General features: G+C 36.9%; 2 protein-coding genes across 2 annotated transcripts; one reads left to right on the forward strand and one right to left on the reverse strand.

The window, feature by feature from the left end:
- Positions 1 to 1,600: 1,600 nt before the first annotated feature.
- LOC107221973 (lysosomal acid glucosylceramidase-like) lies at positions 1,601 to 17,578 on the forward strand. The gene is made up of 8 exons (XM_046734509.1): positions 1,601 to 1,786; positions 11,471 to 11,530; positions 11,950 to 12,274; positions 12,433 to 12,695; positions 12,832 to 13,263; positions 13,340 to 13,422; positions 14,221 to 14,504; positions 17,043 to 17,578. The coding sequence occupies exons 2-8, from the start codon at positions 11,485 to 11,487 to the stop codon at positions 17,155 to 17,157; spliced, it is 1,548 nt and encodes a 515-aa protein (XP_046590465.1). The 5' UTR covers positions 1,601 to 1,786; positions 11,471 to 11,484; the 3' UTR covers positions 17,158 to 17,578.
- Positions 17,554 to 22,095, reverse strand: LOC107221979 (lysosomal acid glucosylceramidase). Its single transcript, XM_015661169.2, has 8 exons — positions 22,016 to 22,095; positions 21,559 to 21,667; positions 20,896 to 21,217; positions 20,558 to 20,823; positions 20,011 to 20,442; positions 19,838 to 19,914; positions 18,640 to 18,923; positions 17,554 to 18,387 (listed from the first exon to the last, which is right to left on the reverse strand). The coding sequence occupies exons 2-8, from the start codon at positions 21,614 to 21,616 to the stop codon at positions 18,288 to 18,290; spliced, it is 1,539 nt and encodes a 512-aa protein (XP_015516655.1). The 5' UTR covers positions 21,617 to 21,667; positions 22,016 to 22,095; the 3' UTR covers positions 17,554 to 18,287.
- Between the last annotated feature and the right edge of the window lie 1,253 nt (positions 22,096 to 23,348).

Below are 23,348 nucleotides of genomic sequence, written 5' to 3' on the forward strand. Positions count from 1 at the left end.
ATTTGAACAATGCTTTGTGATACTTAAAGTCCCAAAATGTCGCTAGTTGTTCTGATCTTAAAGTCGGAATCTGAAGTCGAAGAATGATGAATCTAAATTCTAGGGTTAATTAAGCTTTATACTTATATGGATATGCAATCATCGTAAATGATATTGTGATGTTATAACGATCACGCTTCACGCGCAGATCAGTTTATTTGGCAATTAATCGACATATTGAATCGACTTTTTTTTTTTTTTAAATGGCACCTAACTGAGAGGAAAGAATAACCGCAAACACGCGAGACGAACTTTTTAAAGATACGTATTAAAGTAATAATTTTATGTTTCTATTTTCACTCTCAGGAATCATTTAATACTGTGCACTATTTTAATTTCGATTACTCCTGTTATTATTATTATTATTGTTGTTGTTGTTATTGTTAGCTCCGAATTAATCAAATCGGAACTACCCCCAAGCTCGTGGAGGAGTACTAATAGGTCTAATTTTTATAGATATTTGCCAAAAATTGAAATCACTTGAAGGTAACGTCATGCAAATATTGAAATTTGCCTGAATTATTCAATTAGACGTTATAAAAATGATATTGTATGCACTAATCTATCGAAACTTGTTATTTATTGTCTGTAATTTGCGTTGAATTTGATTGAAATTCATTTTTCGACACGAATGTTACGTACATGGTCAAGGAAACTTGACTGAAAATCTCAACGATTGTGCGAAAATTGTTATATTTTGACGAAAATGTGAAAAAAAAAAAAAAATATTTGCAGGGCGTTGTAGGAATTGACGATGAATAGCCCTTTTGCAATACGAATTTGTCGATATTCGTGACCAAGCGGTTTTTTCGATGAAGAATTCGTTGGAGGAGATCAAGGAAGGAATAAATGCATGGTTATCGTTCGATTACGGCGCCGTTTCGGTGCTTGGAAATGTTATTTTGTAACCGAAACGTCGCCCTAATCAAATGTCAATCAGGCATTTATTCCTTCCTTGACCTTCTCGGAAAAATTCTGCATCGTAATTTATTAATGAAATGCAGAAGATTTCTGTGATATTTTGGAAAGATCTTGATAAAGAAATTAAAGAAATAGTTTCCATGCCATCTCAGACGCGATATTCCGAAATTTTCTAGGTTTTCGCTAAATACTCTGTATTTCTTTACACTTCTTTGAATATTTCGGATAATCTCAAAATCTGTGTAGAGTTTCGAAAAGAAATTTTGTATGATTGTTTTGTAAAATATTTCTGCAAGAATTTCATCCGGGTCATGTTGTAAATTTATGGAAAATACATTACCCTGAGTTTTTTAGAGTAGAAGGTTATAACTTGGGCCCATGTTTGAAGTATACGTGGTATGTTTGCCCTCAATAATTCCAATTGATTATTTATTCAACTTCTTCAAGTTCTCGATGCGTATGAAAGGTGCCTAATTGAAAACCTATAGCTGAGTTTGCTCAGAAAATAAAGCGCCAATATCGAGGCACAAATACAGTCGTGTAAATTGAATCACTCTAATTTCGCGACATTGAATTTGCGATTAATTAATTAACCGTAAAATAGGTTACAAGTACAGGTTTTATCATTTATACACGACCCACTTAATTCAATATGTTCACGGACATCAGATAGCGTCTCCGAACTTTAAGGATGTCACATTTGAAAATTTATAAATAATTTGAGTGATGTTATGAAGACTTCAATAGTTGTTTGGCTGTGAATGAAGAACGACTACGTGATCTTTAAAGACCCCTACAGGCAAGCGGTTTGAGTGAACACTTACCGGTAAGTAAATTTGTAATATTTTTAAAACTCGCCGAGCAACTGAGAAAGAATAGAATTTTCAATACGATCTATTCCGATTTCTTTATCCGACAATTCGAATAAAAACGTGTTTGAAGAAGGTGGATCCGAATATCCCAACAACTGAAAAAGAATAGAAACGGAACGATTAGCAGAATTATGGATCCCGTTTCTTTGGTTTACCGATTTAAGCATGTTTTGTTCCAATGAGTAACTGTTCGTTTTAGTCCGTTTGTTCGTTTATATTCGATTTCATCTGTTCTTTTCCATTCCGTCCTATCCGCGACAAACCCACCCAACACAGCCTATTCGTTTCGATTATTCAATCGGAATAGGGGATTGCAATTTCCAATCCGATTCTGTTCATTCCACCCGAATCAGTTAGTTTCAAAGAATACGATTCATCCGAATCCGATTCGTATTTTTCTTTTTTATTCGAAACGAATTCATTCGGATGGAAACAACAGAATCGGATTTGAAACCGCAATCCTCTATTTTAAGGTGCCGCTGACCTGGCATGTCCTATATATACATATTTCGTGACGTCAGAAGCGGGGAAATCGTCCGCACAAATCCTGATAAAACGGGGGTACGAATCTGACTGGAAAAATTTTCAAAACATAGCTTGAATAAAATTGTACGTCTGTATCTCAGTCACTACTATCGCAGATCACCGATAACGTCTAATAAAAATAATGATGAACTCAGTAAAATCACGTCTCGTCAAACATGGCCGATCGGGCTAGCGACTTGTTGAATATTCACCGCTTGTGCGATATCAGAATTTCTTTCGCTTTTGCGAGGGAGATACGGACGTACAAAAACACACAGGTAATTCGGGAAAGCCTAAAGCACCAGTCAGTTTTCTGTAAATATGGCACGATTTGTGCGGGCGATTTTCAGGTGACAGGAGTCCGTTCTGATGCACGAGAAGTCTGTAATTTAGTTCAACGTTGAACCTCCAGAAGCGCTGTAGTCGACCGAAGCGGTACCAGATGGTAACACCACATGGTAATACGCACACGTCCTATGTTTCTGGTAAGGCAACAATCTGCAGTGCCGACGAGAACATGGGCTTTTAGGTGGATACGAAAAAATGTACAACTCACTCATCATAACCGTTAGATTTTGAAATTCGTGCATATTATAAGGCATCGTTTGGAAATGGTAACATCAGTTCACAATCGCGGTAACTATTCGTAATCGCACGTAGCCCGACTGTACGTGAACGAGGCATTCCGTGCGAAACCGACCTACCCGTGACCCCGACCAATTTTGATTCTATTGAAAATTTTAAAGAAAATTATTCTTTTTTATACTATTGAAGGGTTTTGGGGCATTCTACATCGAGTACGCACCACTTAAATCTGCCTTTTTTCATCGATTTGATAGAAAATCATTAACAAAAACGAAAATACCTATCCATTAATTCCTGTTCGTCAAAAAGGCAGATATATATGGCGAATAATTGACGTAGAATGCCCCATATACGCTCCGGATATCCTCATCTAATAGTAGCATCGATGTCCGCAAAATTGTCATACTTACAGATTATTGACCGAAAGATTAGATGCGGCAGTAAAATAAACACCGAAATTGCAGGAAACACGCAAGTATAGGCGTGAGGGTTTAGGGTTGAGATAAAAAATTGTGCTCTTGAACAGACCAATATTTATTTATTTATAGCAAATTTGGAGGGGGGGGGGGGGGGGGGGGCGGTTGCCAATCGTCCGAGCCTGTTTTAAAGATTACCCTAATATATACGCGAAATTGTTTCTGAACCGGATGTGTTTAACAATACTAGAAATACATCCCGCAAAAAATCTATGTCATTGTACATACATACAATTACCGCATACAACGGTTCAAGATTCGTGGCAAATATTTTACAGGGCCGATCCTTGTTAAAATTCTGATGAAGATTTGCTTGCCAATTTTTTCTGTTTTTAATTCTCAACAAATAAGGATTTCGTACTTTATTTGCTTCGTTTCATTTGTGAATTACGCCTAGTTCCGAATGATGCTACCAAAATTTTTTTTTACATCAGACGAACTACCTGAAAGTTACTCATTAGGTGGAAATCGTTATAAAACTACATACCGTGACTTCTCGTAGATGGTATACGCTACGGATACGCTAGCGAGTTTTGGGTTGGTTTCCGCATCGTATACGACCTACGAAAAGTCAGGGTATGTGTTACTGCTGTACATCAAAGTCCGGCACAATCCTATAATATTTCACAGAAATTTGGAACTCTCGAATGAATCAACTTCTTCGGATTCCAAGCACTATCCCTCACACGCCACTGTTCCCACTATCCGCGCGGCCGTCACTTCTGCGTTTCCTCGCGTACCGTCCACATTCACTTTTCGCGGCGAACGAAGCAAACGCGAGTGTTTTGGTAATTTGCCGTGTCACAAGTTCTAATCACGTGCAACTTTTCACGCGGCTAGTGTCTATACATATGTTTGTTACAAACAACAATAATCTTGTGAGTGCAACAATTAAATTTGACGCGCCGACGAACGAATCGTTCGTTGCAATGGTAAGTGTTTTATACTGCAAATTTCTGTTATGCAATTATAGATATAATTAACAAGAACCCTGCCAATTCTGCACTTGCTATGCAGGGTGCTTCGTAATTCACAGCAAATACTTGACAGGGCGAATCCTTGTCGAAATTGGAGTCGAAAGTTCCTAACAAATTTTTCGGGAAAACGCCTTTTTTCATTCAAAGAAATGGAAATTTAATTTTTTCGGATTTCTTTTTCGATCAATCTTTTAATTTCTTGGATCATCGTCAGAATTGATATCGAAATTCCCCGGTTAACTTGTAAATAATTTGTACGAAAAAGTTATCCCTCGCGGAAAAAAGCCTCAACTTGGGTGTAAATTCGTACCCCCGACTTAGATAATGCTGAATTTCCATAAGAAAAAAATTGTGGGTACGAATTTACACCAAAGTCGACGCTTTTGTCCGTGAGGGACTTCCAAGAAATATTCGAGAAATTATTCATGGAGAAATAATTTGTACTACAATTTGTGAAAAAGTTAACCAGCGAATTTTGCTCTTAATTCTGATAATGATGCAGAAAAATTTATAAAAATTAAAACGAAACTGATAATATTCAATTGAATTTCAATTATTTTTTATGAAGAACGTCGTTTTTTCGAATAATTGATCAGGAACTTTCGACTTTGACTTTGACAAGAAAACCCTATAATATATTCGTCCAGAATCCGGAATCAACTTGTAGCCCCGTTATGTTGTTTATTTCCGGACGTAAGCAGCGAAATTATTATTGTAATTATGACGACAGTATTTTGACACAGGACTAGTTAGATAAAGTAAAATTTGTGAATATCTTTAGCATTTCGGTATCAACAATGCAAGTACGTTTCACTCCGAACGACGTATCGTACAAGAGAATAACATGTAGTTATATCACTTTGTATCAGGCAACGTTTACGGAGTAGACTTCCCACTGGCGAGCCGTTTTACTTTTCAAATACATAAACAATATGTAGCATAATAAAAACAAAGTACGAAATTAATTCTTTTACGAAAAAATCAGATCCTCGTTATTGAATACAGATAACGTGCCAAGATAATAAAGATTCCACAAATTAAAATTGTTTCAATACAAAACTTACCTTACAGTAATTATTTTGTCTCTACAGTGAATTAAAATTGAGTCGAAGCATAATTGGAATTTAATGAATTATTCTTATGTCACAGCATAATGATGACCGCTACACGCGCTCGTAGAAAAATTAACAATGTTCCGGATGGTCCAGTCATTATAGGCAAAAAACCGACCGAACCCACGAATAATTATTTAGTGATTTTTTTTTTCACAGCTGTCTCGGGGGGGTCACTGGGAGTGTAAATTCATAATGGCGACCAAATCATGCTTATGCGTATATTCGAAAAATGGTTTTTTAGGTCAAGATAGTTTTTCTTGAATAACTCAGCCGGTTTTGATTTTACAGAAAAACCGTCAGAACAAAAGTTGTATAAATTTGGATTCTCTACAAGTTTAGATTTCAGAGTTTTTCTTCTAGGATCAAGATTTTTGGAATTAAACCTGAAAAAAGCGACAAATTCGAAATATTTCCATTATCTCGTTTATTTTCAACTTAATGGCATAAATGAATAGCAACAAACTTGTTGAGAATCAAGTTCCGAACAACTTCGGTTACTACCTTTTTTTCCAAAAACCAATATTTTCGGAATCTAACCCGAAAAGGAAGGATTCTCCGTCAACTCGGCCACTTTTTTTTCGACCATCTCAGATCTGCCCCATAATTGGTTGCATCAAAGTACGACTAAAAGGTACTCTGTGTGAATTTTTTCAGATTTTTCAATAAATTATTTGAGAAATTGCCGTTCTTTTTCGAATGAATATACACTAAGAAAACAGAACAGGACCCATGTATTTGTATGAGTCCTTATATGATCGGGAGGGGAGGGCTCGAATTGTGTGCCAAAGTATATTTTTATCGACAAGTACTAATCATGTTCTGGATTCTGCGTTGAAAAGGCGAAACAACCAAATGAGCACGCTTATATTGTACAGGATAATCCATCGTAACCGTTGGACGGTCGCAATGTCACATGCAGATCGACATGCCGCGAGGATATCTTCACGGAGTGGTGAACTATGTTCAAATTACATTACTTCGCAAAGGATGTTATAAACTCCCATCAACCGGGAGAAGGAACTGTTTCGCACAACCCGCAGCTTCATAGTTACCTCGAATCTCGGATACTATTTCCTTGTATTTAACATTTCAGAGGGTATAAAAATAATCCTCAACGTCGATGTCAACAATTGTTTCATACATCCGTAGTAACATGAATAAAGTGTTACAATATTATATGTAATCATTTTTTGAAACCCTTTTCACTAGTAAAATAGTTTCGAACATAAAATTATTTCATTATTGTCAGTAGAGTCGTGTGCAACAAGCGATGTACAATTTCAGAATGATTCCGATACAGTAATACCCCGAAGTTACGCTATGGGTCGTTCCGGCATTGACGGCGTAAGTCGAAAAAAACGTAAGTCGGGGTGCACGTTTTATACAACTGGATAATGTATATATATATATATGTCGGAGAAGAATAAAGAGGATGCATCGTCAAGTGAATTCGAAACTTGAACTCTGAATGAGTCCGCCGTATCAAGCGTCAAGCGTTATCCGACATGCTTTGAATATAGAACGAACAAATGGTTTGTTTATAACAACGCTTGGATGAAATCGACAGTCACGGAAAAGCAAGCGAATTGACCGGACGCGTTGGGATCGTCGCGCTTTTTACAATGAGAAATCCACGAAATGGAAATCCTACATCCTCTCCGCCTTTCCGAGGCTTCACCCCGACATATATGTATATGTATAAATACTCACCAGAGATAATCATGTATGTACCTCACAGAAAACCTCTGAAGAAGAATGAGAAATACTCTTTTATTTTCGAAATACAAAATGTTCGAGCACAGCCGTCTCACGACACAAAGTTTTTTATTTCTCGCGCACAGTCACTATCCGTAAACTGAGCGAATAATCGAATACAATGTAATGCACGGACGGAAAATAAACATGTCCGTTCAAGTTTGCGCCAAGGAGAAGCGGCGTTGAGGGGGGGGGGGGGGGGCGACCGATGGCGTAACTTCATAAAACGAGTCCACAACGATTCGTACCCGTTTTGTCTCATTCGTATTTTTCGAACATATTTCCAAATATCTACAAATGGTGAATTGTGATATTTACGAAATCATTTTGAAAATACTTCGTGCTGTGTAAAACTAATATTGCGCGATATGTTTTAATGTATATGGGACATTCGTTTACAACCGAATACCTTTGTGACCGAGACATTTTTGATTTAGCTGAAATTATTTTTTGACGGGTTCTATATCGAAAAAATAGGGATACGTATTCCAGGATCTTTTATTTTACATATTTCGTAAAATAGAGGGAATCGAAAGTTTGATAATTTGGTATTTTTTGGCTTGGAAGACTCACTTTCAAAAATTAATAATGCCGGTTCAAATTCAGCTGGAAAGTTCGTTTTTTTCATCTCAAAGCTAATAAAATGAATTTTATTACAACAATTAACGATTAACGATTAACGATTATTCCGAAGTTTATACTGTCATAAACAATTATTATGTTTCAATCGATTTTTATCAATTGCCTCAACCTCGTAGCGAGTTCTTAGCACAACCATCGTGTTCTACGTCAAATATTTTAACTTTAACGTATTTTTAATTGATGGAGAAATTATTATTACTGGAGGAAAAGAATTTATCTAGCGCCGCACGTCACATCGGCGCGCGGGTTTCATTGCACGCCTCATTATCTTGCCTCGTATCGTTTTCCTCTGTAATATAAATGATTGGAGGAGGTGAAGGCAATTGCTAAAAATCGATTTAAGCATTAATTATTTATAACAATATAAATTTCGGAATAATCGTAAATGAAACAATTGTTGCATTAAAATTCATTTTATTAGCTTTGGGTTGAGAAAACGAACTTTTCAGCTCAAACAGAACCGGCGTTATGAATTTTTGAAGATGAGTTCTCCGTGCCGGAAAACACCAAATTATCAAATTTTCGATCCCCTATATGTTACGAAATATGTAATATAAAAAAATCCTCGAATACGTATCCCTATTTTTCCGATATAGAACCCGTGAAAAAATTTTAAGCTACATCAAAATTGTGTCGGTCGATTTTTATCTAAATCTGTCCGATTCGTCAAAGAATGTCCCATATTCTTCCTCTTGAGCACAACTGTAAGAATGTCTGTAAGTGTGTTTACATTTGGAATCTTTTTCAAATTTATATCTTCAACAATGAAAAGGCTTCGTGATTAATGATAATATTGATAATGCATATCCGCATTTCAATTATTAGACGGTCATTGACTGTCTTACGGGCTTCGCATCAGAAGCGTAAGATTCCAAAATATAAACACACTTACAGACATTCTTACAGTTGTGCTCAAGAGGAAGAACACTTTATATTCACACATACAACAGCACAAGAAAACAAATTTGAACTAACTGGTGTTGAGAGGAATTAACGACATCAGAGTCAGGGCGGCTAGGTGGTCTAGTGGAGTAAGGCTCCAAAATAGTGGAGTAAGATTCCAAAATGTAAACACACTTACAGACATTCTTACAGTTGTGCTCAAGAGGAAGAACACTTTATATTCACACATACAACAGCACAAGAAAACAAATTTGAACTAACTGGTGATGAGAGGAATTAACGACATCAGGCTCAGGGCGGCTAGGTGGTCTAGTGGAGTAAGGCTCCGGTAAAGCATCGCTAGATACCAGGTTCGAATCCTTGCTCCGTCGTTAATTTTTCGAATTTACTAGTTTTCCAAATTTATATCTTCAATGTCCCATATTCAAGGGTGTTTCACGGAACAATAAATTGAATTTACTATATTCACCGTAAAACTATCAAAATCATCAGTTCGGTCGCGATGCAATCGCTACACATATGACGTCATCATTTGCATGCAAAATTCGGGTCAATCCTGTTGGTATGGTTACCGACTCAGATTCAGGTCTCTTACCGACCGCGTTTTGTCTAATATCGTGTTGCACTACTCCCCGGTGGAGAGTACGACCTTCGAATGGTTTGGAACCGAGGAAACTTACGCAGAGGGCGCTTAAATGAATAATTGAAACGAATAGGCTGTGTGTTAGGTGGGATTGTCGCGGATAGGACGGGATAGGAAAGAACAGATAAAATCGAATACAAAGGAATAAACAGATTAGAACGAACAGTTTCTCATTGAAATGAAACATGCTCAATTCGGTTACCTAAAGGAACGGGATCCATAATTCTGCTAATCGTTCCGTTTCTATTCTTTTTCAGTTGCTGGGTCTACAGTAGTCTACACCCAGAGAATTTTATGGGAAAAATTCATGTACTTCGTACAGTAATTGTGAGATATTCTGGCATTATTGCGATCTATCCAATATTTATAGTCAGTCAGGGGTAGTATAAGTATATAACAATCCAGTGTACTGTCAAACTGCCATACGTATTGTAACATTCATAATAATTTCTTCTCCTACACTGAGAAATATTTCATTTGTTATAGTAACTAAAAAAATTAAGTGAAACAGGTATCGTTAAAAAAACTGTTTGAATATTGTTGGAATTACGAAAAACGAGGCACGCCTAACCATTTTGCGCTATTGTCGATCCTTTTTTCGGTAATTGCAACGCAGAATCAGTTTTTTCGGTTTACTCTACTTTTTTAATCAAACAAGGCCTTAACGTCAATTTATTGTTGCACAAGCATTAAATTTTCGCAACAGTTACAAGAAAATATAGCAACAGTGATCGTAATGAGAAAGAATAGTAACGGATACTGGACTTTCCGGTAACAGCTAGAAAACTAATTTTTATTTTCTACCTAAAACTATATTTTTCGATTGTGGTAAAAAATGAAAATAGTCAAGGACTGAGCGGTAACCGGAAATAAAAATTTCTTTCAGTGTAGATTGTGTTACTTTCAATAGTAATTACAAGTTCCTCTTGATAACTAGAGAATTGTTAGACTGTTTTTTCCAATCATATAAAATAATAGATGCAAACTGTTACAATCTTAAATGTTTAAAATTTGAAGACTTGCAAAATTCTTTTGTTACATATAAGAATCGTTGTAGCGACGGTTTAGTTTACGTCACAAAAAAAGTGGATGTAGTTCAAAAATATAAGTTTCGTACACTAATGCTTACTGATAACTACGCAATGGTAAAAAATTCTTTCTTTGCCAATTTTTCATGCTTTAATAATTTTATAACAGTCCAACCTGCTTCGTACATAGTTGAAAATCTTGTGTTCCAGAAAAGCCACTTAAATTTTGGTGTTGATATTGTGTTAATTTTAACATTTCTTTCGGTTGGAACAACAAATTTTTCATGTTGTACCGAGTAAAAGAGATGTAAAATAAACACAACGTCAACACAAAAATTTGAGTGAATTATTTGGATTGCAAAATTTTTACTGTACGGCTTTCCTTTCCCGTACTTCGGTGAAATTAACTACACAATATCCAGATGTGGGTAATAATGTTGTATGAAAATTTTCAATACACTTGGGCAAAAATTCCCATAAAGTATTAAACCTTTAGCTGTGTTCTATGGTAAAATTTCCAATTTCATACTTGGGCTCAAACTATTCTACTATCCTGCGATGCTTAATATATGCTGTATAGAGATATTTGCTATACACGGTACAATTGTATTAAATGTATTATTCCAGTTCTTACTACACTACCAGGATGACGAACCAAATATATCATATGAGTTCTCGCTGTTAATTTTTGTTAATTGCTTGGCGATATTTCGCATACAGTATTGTACAAACTACCATGTTGCCAAAATGTCCTCCGATTACCACAATTTATGGCAATCTTTACTATATTTTTTTAGTAACGATGTCTGTACATTTCTCTCGGTGTATTCAGTGTTTTCTGTGACGTATGCAGATGAATATAATTCAAAAGGGAATATTATACATGCAAAGATGATATTTGGTGTTACTTATAAAACTTTGATTTTAGTACTAGGAGAAAAAAAAAATAACATTTAAGTTATTTTCCTGCTGTTTGAACAAATTTGCAGCCTTCAAACGCGAGATGATGCAACGATGTTTCCTAGTGTTGATTTGGTGGATACAAGCAGGTGAATATACTTCTAAGAAAGAATCCTAATTGTCATTAAATGAATAATCAAGGTTTTCATCACGCATGAACTGGCAGTTTATTTTAAATGCATCGTTTAAATTTCTTTTATCAGTCATCATTTATTCATTATTACGACAAAAGATGATGGAAAAAAAAACAACAAAAAACGTATCGAATAAAAGTAGATATATCATCTTCAATCATTCGTGTTTCATTGTTCAATACAAGATTATAAACACTCCTGCCGTGGAACGAAGAATCTCAGTATTTTGCCAATGGTCTTGATCGCGGTTATGAATTCATCGCAATTAAGTGATTATCCCAATAACCGATCGCTAAAGTAGACGATAATGCTCCATAAATCAGTCCATCAAGAAAGTGTTCAGGTACTCAAAATACGTCTTGTAATATTTCCAGCGCAGTCCTCTCCGTGTGCACATCGATACTATGGAAATGATCACACAGTGTGCGTGTGTAATTCTACATATTGCGACAGTATTCCAGAATATGATTTTTCGAGTGCCAGTTCGTACATCCGATTCACGTCTGATAAGGCCGGCCAAAGGTTCGAGAAGTCTGAGGGTTTTTTCAGTTATGAAACGACACCGGAATGTAGTACCCGTTTATTTATACATTCTACAAAACTCTATCAAACTATTCAGGGGTTCGGAGGCGCTTTTACAGACTCAGCAGTGATGAACATAAAATCACTGAGCAAAGATGCGCAGGAAAATTTACTCAGGTACATGTATACCAACTCAATTCCCTCCAGTTTACATCTAACAAAACTCTTTCCCGTGCAATAGTCGTTGCGAAATCTGCTGTCAGAAATCAACTGTGAATAACAAGTATTGTAAGATTAATAATAAAGAAAAAGAAAAAAAACGTCCATATTTTCAGCGCGTATTTCAGCATGAAAGGGAGCAGGTACAACCTGGGACGTGTTCCCATTGGTGGCACTGACTTCTCCTCCAGGAAATATACCTACTGCGATAACGCCGATGAAAAGACGTCGAAACTGAACTTTAGCCTGACAGAGGAAGAATACGAGGGGAAAATTCCGTTGTTACAAAAAGCTCTTGAACTGAATCCGGAACTTAGATTGATCGCAGCGTCATGGACAGCGCCAGCATGGATGAAGACGAATAATGATTACGTTAACGGTATGTGTCTTTCGATTTTTGAATCGCTTATAGTAGTGTGTCTGTAACGTTGAATCGGGCCACTGATGAAATATTGCAGATACACTAACGTAGCACGTGAATGTTCACTAGAAACTCATGGAATTTATATTTCCAGGATCGTTGAAGGAAGAGTACTACCAGATGTACACCGATTACCTCTTAACGTTCCTGGAAGAGTACCGAGACCAAGGATTGGGAATGTGGGCGATCTCGACAGGAAATGAGCCGATCACCGAGTACCTAAAATATGTCCGTATCAACTCTATGTCTTGGACGCCAGCCGCCATGGCGACGTGGGTTTCCCGTAACCTAGGCCCAACGTTAAGCAAGTCAAGACATAATCAGACTCTGATATTCGGTCTAGACGACAATAGAGGCCACTTGACCTCTTTCTATGAGGAATTCCTGAGTTACGAATCTTGCACGAATTATATAACCGGGACCGCTATTCATTGGTATCAAGACGACACGACTTCCGCAAGTTTGCTTGATCAAACCCATTATAAGTTTCCCGAAAAACTCCTCGTGCTGACCGAAGCCTCCATAAGTGAGTTATAACGTAACATTTTGTGTACGCATAACCATGTGTCTGACGCTTATAACGTACCGATTGTTCCCAACAGTACCTGATACTACAAAATCGAAGAAACCTGTCTCTTTGGGGTCTTGGAACCGAGGGGAACGATACATGCTGAATATAATTGAAGTACGTATTTAATATCAATACTGTCGACGCGACGGTGAGTTTGTGTTGAACAATGCGAATTCGAATCAGGGTCACATGATATCAATGACCAAACGCTATCATCGTTCGTACACCATGCACGGTATTAGCAGGTACGAGAGTTTCACCATTCATTCGACAATATGCAGCCGTCAACGAGAGCTCGTTCACTCAAGGAAATTATAAATTTGACAGTTGGAATTGAAATTGCGAATCAAAACGACTTAAGTAAATGAATGAAATAATCTTCGGGACAGCGAGGAATCAACCAAAATAACTGATATCATATGGAAACCGTTACGAATTACTTGAAATCAGGTGTTGGTGCTAAAAAATCTCACGGCAATTGTTGAAAACAATGTAAAATGGAGTGGGTCTTGCGGTTAACATCAAAATATGGTTTCAGTTCGATAAGATTCTATCAATTTCCACCTCATCAGCCGCTATCGTTGATTTCCAGTTGACCATGTGATTTCCACTTATGTTCAGTGGTTTTTTTTTTACTTACTATGATTCTTTGCAATCCGCAAATCAATGAAAATCGCCTAGCGTGATGAAAAATCAGGGGTAGCATCGGAAATCAATGGAAACCGCTTGGTCTAATGGAAATCCATGGGAATCACATGATAAGGTAGAAATTAATAGAAAGCAATCAAAATCAATGTTCATAAATAGGAACCATTCATTTGATTTGCAATAAGTGAACTGCTCTTGGTCATTAATATAAGTATTTGGTAAATTAACAATCGCTTCCCTGTAACGCAATTCTCAATTGTGAAGAATCTGGAACACTGGATCGCCGGTTGGCTGGACTGGAATCTCGTTCTAAACCAAGATGGCGGACCTTCCTGGGCTCGAAATAACGTAGACGCCTCAATTATCGTGAACCCAGTCGCAGATGAATTTTACAAACAGCCAATGTTCTACGCCATAGCCCATTTCAGCAGCTTTATCCCGCGAAATTCCGTAAGGATAGGAGTTTCTCAATACAATAAATCCACTGGTATCAAATCCGTGGCTTTCCTAACGCCGAACAACGAAATTGTTGTTGTGATCTCCAATACGTAAGTGAATGACCTCGTGTTATGGGAATAAAAACAAAAATTATTTCGATACTTTTCCACCATAAATATCCCGTGCTCTGGTGAAAATAACTTGTACGCCTAACTACGAATTTTATTTTACGATCAAGGGAATTAGAGCGTCGAAAAAACCGAAAATGCACGTTTTTCATGAATAATTTAAGAACAAATGGATGCCAGTAAAAAAAATCCTTTCGCGCAATGTTCGTTAATAGTGTCGAATAACAGAATGCAAATTTTTTTAATCTCATAAAGTTAATATTATCAACTCAATGTGGAGTCAAAGGTTAGATGACGTTTTGTACATTTGCTTCGTTTTGCAGCGACAGCTTGAGTTCTGGTGGACCGATTTCAGTCAAGTTTCACTGAAATGCTCCTAGGACTTGTAGTTTTCGGGCCGTACTCGGAGAAAGAAAAGACGAATCAATAAAATTCAACCATTTTCATTGAAATATTAATTTTTCACTACGATTCGAAGCTTTGTTAATTGATAATGAAAAAATTAAATTTTTTCGGCAACTTCCGAGAAGGGTCCAAAAATGAAGCACATAAAGAAGACGCTGTTCAAATTTCAAGACGATTGAAAGCTCCGTTTTCGATAAATCGTGCAAAAATACTTCAAAAAATGAAACGAAAGAAAAGCTCTCTTAAAGTTTTGGATGCCTTTTCGTAACGATTGCCAGTGCTTATTACGATCAAAAGTTTCATGCACTGTAATACAAAGTTTCTAGTCGTAAATAGGCAACATTTCTTTTTGGACATTGGCATAAAAACCTGGTTTATGTTTATAATCCTGTAGACAGCCCTCGGCTTTTGCTTTCTGCCATGTACACCGACTATCAATTCCACTTGGGTAAAAGTAGTGCCGCAGGCTTTAATCCGTCAAACAGCTCTGGTAGAGAGTGGCACTAATTGATTTTTTTGATTTTTTCCACCCTGAAACTGTCGCTTCTCATTGCCATTCCATAATATATCATCAGTTCTTTGTTAACTTTTTTTGTGAATTTTTTTATGAACTTTAGAGTCCATCATCTTCTGACCGTGACCCACAAACTCTTTTTTGTGTACTACGAAGTCTTCTCCATATGGCTGTTTTTGCCAAAATGGCTTTGAAGGTTTTTGAATCACCATCGCCAATGTAATACTTGTATTCAACTCCGTATTGCTCTCAAGATCTTTCGAACATTTCTAGGATCGCGTTCACTTCCATCTTACCGGAAGTTTCGTTACGTAGCACCTGACATTCGTCTTCATGGTTTGCCAGCCATTCTTCATATTCTTGAGTACCAGAACGAGGTTCCCATTATTTACAAGCAGCACAGTAGGGTGATTTTATAATAATGTCAACCACTTTTCCAGTGTCGTTTCCAATGAGCGATGCGATGCCATGTAGAGAACGAAATCTGTGTTTTTTCCAACTGCCATCACCGTATACTTTCAGACTTTTGTCGTCATTAGAGTGCAAAGTTTCCAAATTGATTGCTCCGTTCATAGACATTTTAGAAATATTACAAGCAACCTTACGCATTTCTTTTACAATTGTGTCGTAGGTGGTGCGTGCGAAAGTTGCTGGAAGACCCAAAAGTCCATAAAACATCACGAGTCCACCATAACTGATTCCCATTGTTCTGAATACAATCACATATTTTAATAATGATGCGTAGAAAAGATGCCACTTTTGTAAAAAGAACAACGATTTTTCGACGCACTAGTCCGCTTCAGTTCAGAGAAATTCGGACACTTTGGAAGTTTTGGCATAAAATTTATTTTCAGTTTCATGAAATATACATTTTCGTAGAAAATCTACGTTTTTTATACATAATCGTAGAATCACTAAGACTTACACGATGGTTTTGCTTATATCAAGTGTTTAGATGGATTTAACTTGTTGTAATACATCGTAGAATTCCAAGTTTAGAGAAATAACAAATGTTAGTTTTTTCCACAAGACTCACCTATTGTGACAAGATGACTTCAAATAATACGACAGATTCTCTAAATCCACCATATGTCATACTAAAAGGATAAGAAGATCAGCTTTCGAATGTAGACCGAAATTCTCCTAGGTAGTTAAATTGTCTGCAATAAGTGTTTTCCTTGTGAGAGAGATACGACATCTAGCGGTGGTTCAACACTAGTATTTCATACTTTCTCGTAGATATTCATAATCTTATCGGTATGAATCGAATTCTAAAATTGCCGATCATCAAAATCTTTCGTAGACATTCGTACTCTTTTATGAAAATTTATCGAGTTCACGAAAAGTTGTACTTTTGAACGAAATTCTAAGAATACTATGAAATAAAAACTTTTGTATTGTTTGGGTCCAAAATTGTAATTATATTCATAGAAAATTGTTGATTTTGATAATTTTTCGTAGAAATTCGTAATTTTCCGTACAAAATACTACGATTTTTGACGATTTGCTACAATTTTCAACAAACTGCACTTTATCGTACTTTGGCGTAGACGTTATTTTCACTAGAGCGTTTTCAAGTAATTGGATTTTTTTTTTTTTAGGTCGACTAAAGAACAGCAAGTGACTATTTATGATTTGCACAAAGGACATATTTCTGTCCGATTAGAAGCGAAATCATTTCATACTCTAATCTACAAACAATTACTTTGTTATTAAACCAATTGTGAATATACGCTGCATAGAGAATGCAAACAAAATGTACGAGGCCCTGAAAAAGAAGAAGGAAAAGAGAAGTAACAAAGTTTCGAGAACGCTACTGTTAAGGTCATACTTAGAAGTACGGTGCACATTTAATATTATCGATACTAAAATACGTATTTATTTTTTAACATCAAATATCGTGTTTTGGACTGTGAGAATGTTACGATGCTACTTATATTCATATATCAGGCAAATATGTTCTAAGAATATTCAAGTAACTGTCTCTAAAGGTAATTTATGCAAGATGTCGTAGAAACGAGACAACTGTCAAAATTTAATATAACTGGATGTTCATGTATTATATTAATATATGCTCGTTGCCGCCTTGTACGAAAATTTATACTTTTAAGAAATAAAAAGTGATTCATGCGTTTAATATACGTACCATAAGTCAGTTTTACGAAAATTATCCAATTCCCTTTCCTCCGCTTAAGATCCACTATTAAATTCAAACACGTGATCGATACCATCGTGAACTAAAAGTTTATTTTTTCTTTATTAGATTTCTTTTGTTACTATGCATCATGATTGTTATCCGCCACGAGATAGGATTTATTCTTATTCCAGTCAATTGTGAAACAAATTTTTTACCTGATCGATTATCGCCAAGTTAAACTTCATTCGCCGTTTCTGTAATGCTTCACTATTTTGGAAGATTTTGTGTATTTCTTTTTCCACGATCCAAGCTTTGGGTTCATATTTTGTTTGCCTTATCAATGTTTAGTTCATTTAGTTTCAATCCAAGTTTTTTATGTTTCAAACTATACTCCGTATCTCGATTTCAATTATCTTGTTAAAATTTGAGACACGCACTCAACAAAAACCGGACTGCTGCACGTTGAATGCATTTTGTTGAAATTCTTTTATGTCAAGTATTTTTAATCTATCGTTGTTCAATAAACGTTTAAACATCATATTATATACACTTTTCGATTTCTTGAGTTTTGTTAAGTTTCGCATCATGGTCATAAACAGTAAACTAAATTTTGCATAAATGATTATTTATGTCAGATTATCGGATACAAGTAGGTCAGTCAAATTTAACCCTCTGTAAACACAAATTTCATCAAAGTAACGTATAACAATCACTTGTAGAGAATCGTCTGAATTGATTTATATGGTAATTGAAGAGTGAAGTTTCCCCTCTCTGGATCAGAAACAGTCACCTGCTGTTCTTCAGTTGACCTGAAAGAAAAAACATTCAATTCGAAGATACGGCCTAACTTGACACATATGTAAATGTATTATTTACTAGTAGGCAACACAAACCGATGCTATTTTTGTTACAGTTTTTTTTTTAAATAATTTGTGGTTAATTGTACGAATTTGAACGTGATTGAAAAATGGAATGGAGAAAATTGTCGTTCCGCTTCTGTACAAACCACCATACCATAAATTTGAATCTTTATGAAGATTGTCATTATATCTTTCACTCACATATTATAGATCACAAGAACGGTCTCGTTTTCCGGTGTCTTGAAAGCGACGGACTTGACCGAAGTCTCGTCTTGACTCATTGAAAGTTCCACTCGTACAGATTCCCGTGGGATGAATTTGCTGAAATGGGCTATGGCGTAGAACATTGGCTGTTTGTAAAATTCGTCCTCATCCGCGTTCACGACAATTGAAGCATCCAGAGTATTGTTGTCCCAAGCAGGACCGCTATCTATGTCCAAAGCGAGATTCCAGTCCACCCAACCAGTCACCCAGTGTTCCAGATTCTTAGGGAGCATCAGATTCATTTTAATTTTTACAAACAGACAGCATCACGCTGCAGAAATTGCGGTGTGGAATATGAGAACGTGTAGTGTATCATCGGTATGTTACAAACACTGCCTGATTAGAAATTTTCATCAGGCTCAGACAAGGCCATGGTCAGGTACACATCAGAGCCTGACCAGAAATGTAACGTGCCGTTTTCGAATAACCTGATCAGGCTGAGTTCAGTTACTATGGTCAAACCCTGATTAGACGTTGATCAGAACTGGACCAGGGCCTCATCAGGCCTTTAACAGTCCAGGTTAAGGCACTACCTGATCAGACTGTAGGTGGATATCTACAAAAGTAATAAGTTGCAAAATGATATTTCGCGCGATTTCGTACGTAGATGGCCAGACTTGATTACAAGTCATTTGATATTTCCATCGTGAGAACGCCCAGGGCTTCCAGGACGCCTGGTGGCCACTCGCGGTACTTGCAGTGTTTAAGGTTTAGTCAGGATCAGATCAGGTACGCCGTAGTAGGGTTTCCCAGTGACGGATGCCTGGTGATAAACCTGACCAGGGACCCAACAGGTACACCTCAGTAAGGGATCTCTGATGATAATCTGACGAGGGTCACGTCAGATCAAATGTAATGAGTGATAAACCTGACCAGGGACCCAACAGGTACACCTCAGTAAGGGATCTCTGATGATAATCTGACGAGGGTCACGTCAGGTGTACCTTAACGAGGCACGCCTGATTTCAGTCTGATCAGATCCTGCTGGTACATCAGGCTGGCCGGATCAAATTTCTACTCGGGAGGTATCAGAGTGAACTTTGATGTCATTATGCGAAATGACGACTTCGACTAGACTGATTTGCATAGTTTAACTTGTAAACCGTATTGAACAACACTCTCATAGGATACGTACTTCAATTATATCCAGTATGTACTGTTCAGCCCGATCCCAACATCCCAGAGAGACATATGTGTCAGCTGTTGCATTCCCTTGATAAGAAAGACCGTCAACCATGGACATGAGTGATCAGAAAGTGTTGCGGACATTTGCAGTGTGTGCATTAACTGTGGCCTGCTGTTACTTACATATCGCAGCCTCGGTCAGTAGAAGAAATTTATCGGAATAATTGGAATGGGTCTCGTCGAGTAAATTCGTGGAACTCATTTGATCAAAATACCAATGAACCGCGATTCCGGCTGTATAATTTTTTGCTAACTCGTTTTCAAACATTTCCTCAACGAACCATGATAAACGAGATCTCTGGTCGTCAAGGGTGAAGATAAGAGTTTCACTGTGATTTGATCTGCTGATTGTCGGACCGAGATTTTCGGCAACCCAATTTGCGATACCCTGTGGTGTCCACGCCATACAGTTGTAGATACTTTCCGGTAGGATCCCATTTACCGGCTCATTGCCTGTCGAGATTGCCCACATTTCCAGTCCATGTTCTTTGTACTCGTCCATGAATTTGATGATATAGTCAGCGTACACCTGGTAGTACTCTTCTAACAGGAATCCTACGAATGGAAGTTCTATCATATTCTAACGAAGCTTCTCAGATCCCATTAGAGGTTGCAATGCATTTTTCAAACGACCCTTGCTTGTGTCGTAAATGAGTACGCAAATCCTCACCGTCTTGGCACAGATAATAGTCATTAGTTTTCATCCAGGATGGAGCAGTCCATGATGCTGCAAAAAATCTGAGTCTCGGATTTAGTTCAAGAGCTTTTTGCATCAACGGAATTTTGTAGATCAGATCCTCGTCCGCCAGACTGAATTTTTCCAGTGACACATCGCCATCGTAGTCATCGTAGGTGTAAATCCTGATAGAGTAGTCAGTCCCAGCAATGGGTACACGTACAAGATTATATTCACTACCTTCCTCGCCAAAATACGATCTAAAAATTCAGGAAACTTTAATAAAGATATAAGTACTATGCAAGTACTACACGCATATAAGCATATACTACCTCAGTACATTTTCCTGGGCACCTTCACTGAGTGATTTTATGTTGATGGCCGCCGAATCCGTCATGGCACCCCCAAATCCGTGAATTCGTTGGTAGGTGATGTCAGGTTCGAGTCGAAGAATGATATCCGCCGATGTGTTTCCGTCGTCGAAGACACCTTGCGTCATGCTCAGCGGTAAACCATCTTCACTTGAGGTGTACCGAATGTATGAACCGACATCCGGAACCTCATACTCTGGAGTGCTGTCGCAGTAAGTTCCGTTGCACACGCAGACTGTTCCGCCATTTCCGTAATCTCGAGATATACATGGAGTAGCTTCCGCTTTTATGAACGTCAAGCTTTGTATTAGAAATTAGCAATTGTTCCGCCGTTTCATTCAGAGAATCTTAGCATGTCTCGGTCGGTTAATCGAGACTATTATCGAATTCAATGGACCAAAATTGCATCAGAAGCAGTTCGAAATAATCACGTGATGCCCTGACAATTCGCAATGTGAAAAGCAAGGTTACCAAATACAATTATTAAACTATTGTTAGTAATATTATATTAAATTGAAATAACTACGTCAGATACGATTTTTTCAATGGAAGAAAAAGAGAACGATAATTTAATCAGTGTTACGGTAAATGAAATGTGAAATTCATCGTTTGGAATTTATTTACCTGCATATATGCAACAGATCAACAAAAGGATATTTCGTCTTGTCAATTTCCACTTCATTGTCAGTGAGTTTCCTTTTCACTCTGGTGTGACTATCTTTTAACGGAAGTCCTAGAATAGAAATGAATAATATCACATCTGTGCATTCAAATCGCAATTCTTTTTGTAGTTCATTTTGGAAAGATGTCTTTGGCAACTGTTGGACATCAAGAAACGAAACGGCAGACATTGCTTAGATGGATCTTTTTGTGCTGTTTGTTCTGACAAGTTATCCTGTAAGTAAACTACGTCGTACGATGTATTGAATCTATGTCACAAATTCTACATTCTTCGATTTCGAATTTATCTCACCTATCAGAATTGCGATACAAAGTTTAACTAGGATATGTTATAAAGTTTGGACATCCATTTCAGATATCCAACTACGCCGCAATATTGAGAAATATAAAATTCACTTACCGTCGATGTGCACCTGAAATTTTACGTCTGTGATTGTCGATGGTTCAATTTGCAGTGTGAAAGCGAATTTTTGAGTGGTAAAATCCATACTGATAAAATTGCATTTTTAAGTGGTAAAATCTAGACTGATAAAAGTGAATTTTTGAGAGGTAAAATCCATACTGATATCTCATTGAAACTGCTTTAACCTTTTGTAATCAATTTCGATAATTATCGCCTTTTTATACTATCACAATCAGAACAAGTACTTCGCACGTAATTAAAAGGCTGCGCACTTGGCTTTACATATATCAAACATCTATGGACTTACAATTAGATTAAATTTTTCGAACGCTGTAATCACAAACTGGTCGATTCTAGAATCTTAGTTAAGAAAAGTTGATCATCAACCACGAAAATGCGCAACTGATCAAACTTCAATCTCGTTTCTAAATTCTGAACTCGACGGACGATAAACATAATCTTTAGCACTGTGTACAGTAAGGTGTCCCTTATTTAGGGCATTAACGAATTTTTTCTGTCTCAGCCCCCAAATCAACTTCAAATAATTCAAAAATAATTGCCTAACTTTTTTCAAATTTTTACCTCAACTCCAACACGTGCCACCAAGCGGATTTTGCCATTTAAAATACACGTATTTCGGATACATTGTCAGCACATATTTTATTGTAACAGTTATAATTCTCAATAAAATCCGTAAATTCGAGGTTTTAGTGGGCATTGGTGCTCCTGTCTGAGGAAAAATTCACATCATCGTACCAGGCAATCTATACGAATCGCACTTGACCTCTAAATGTAAACAAAAAAATAAGATTCCGAGGGTGTGAATGACGAACCAGTAGATGACTTTTGCTACGAACCAATTTTGGAGGTCTGAGATTAAAATCTGTATTTTACCCCCACCCCCGCCCCTAATTACTTGGTTAATTGATAACTTGCCGGTGCTGATAGTAGACAATTTATATCGACGAATTACTTCAAAGAGACTTGTATTATGTAAATTATTTGATTATTATTATTTTGAAACGAGAGCATCATGATGTAACATTGTTCGATACATTTTTATGACTTGTTGCTAATTTTTCTCGGTAAGCGAATTCTCCGCGCAAGTGAATTATCCACCACTTTCCATCACTCTATCATAGAATCATAACTAGCGAAATTATTACAACTTAACAATAGTGAATTATTGACTTCGTGCAATATTTTTCCGCCATAAAAACTCTAGCTATATAACCATTTGCCTCGATTTCATAGGCTGGCAAAATCTGATAATGGATTTACAAAAATTAAAGAAACTATGGCTTTAAATTGTGTAAAAACTTTGACTATT

The sequence above is a fragment of the Neodiprion lecontei genome, chromosome 3, assembly GCF_021901455.1.
Source record: "Neodiprion lecontei isolate iyNeoLeco1 chromosome 3, iyNeoLeco1.1, whole genome shotgun sequence".
NCBI lineage: Eukaryota > Metazoa > Arthropoda > Insecta > Hymenoptera > Diprionidae > Neodiprion > Neodiprion lecontei.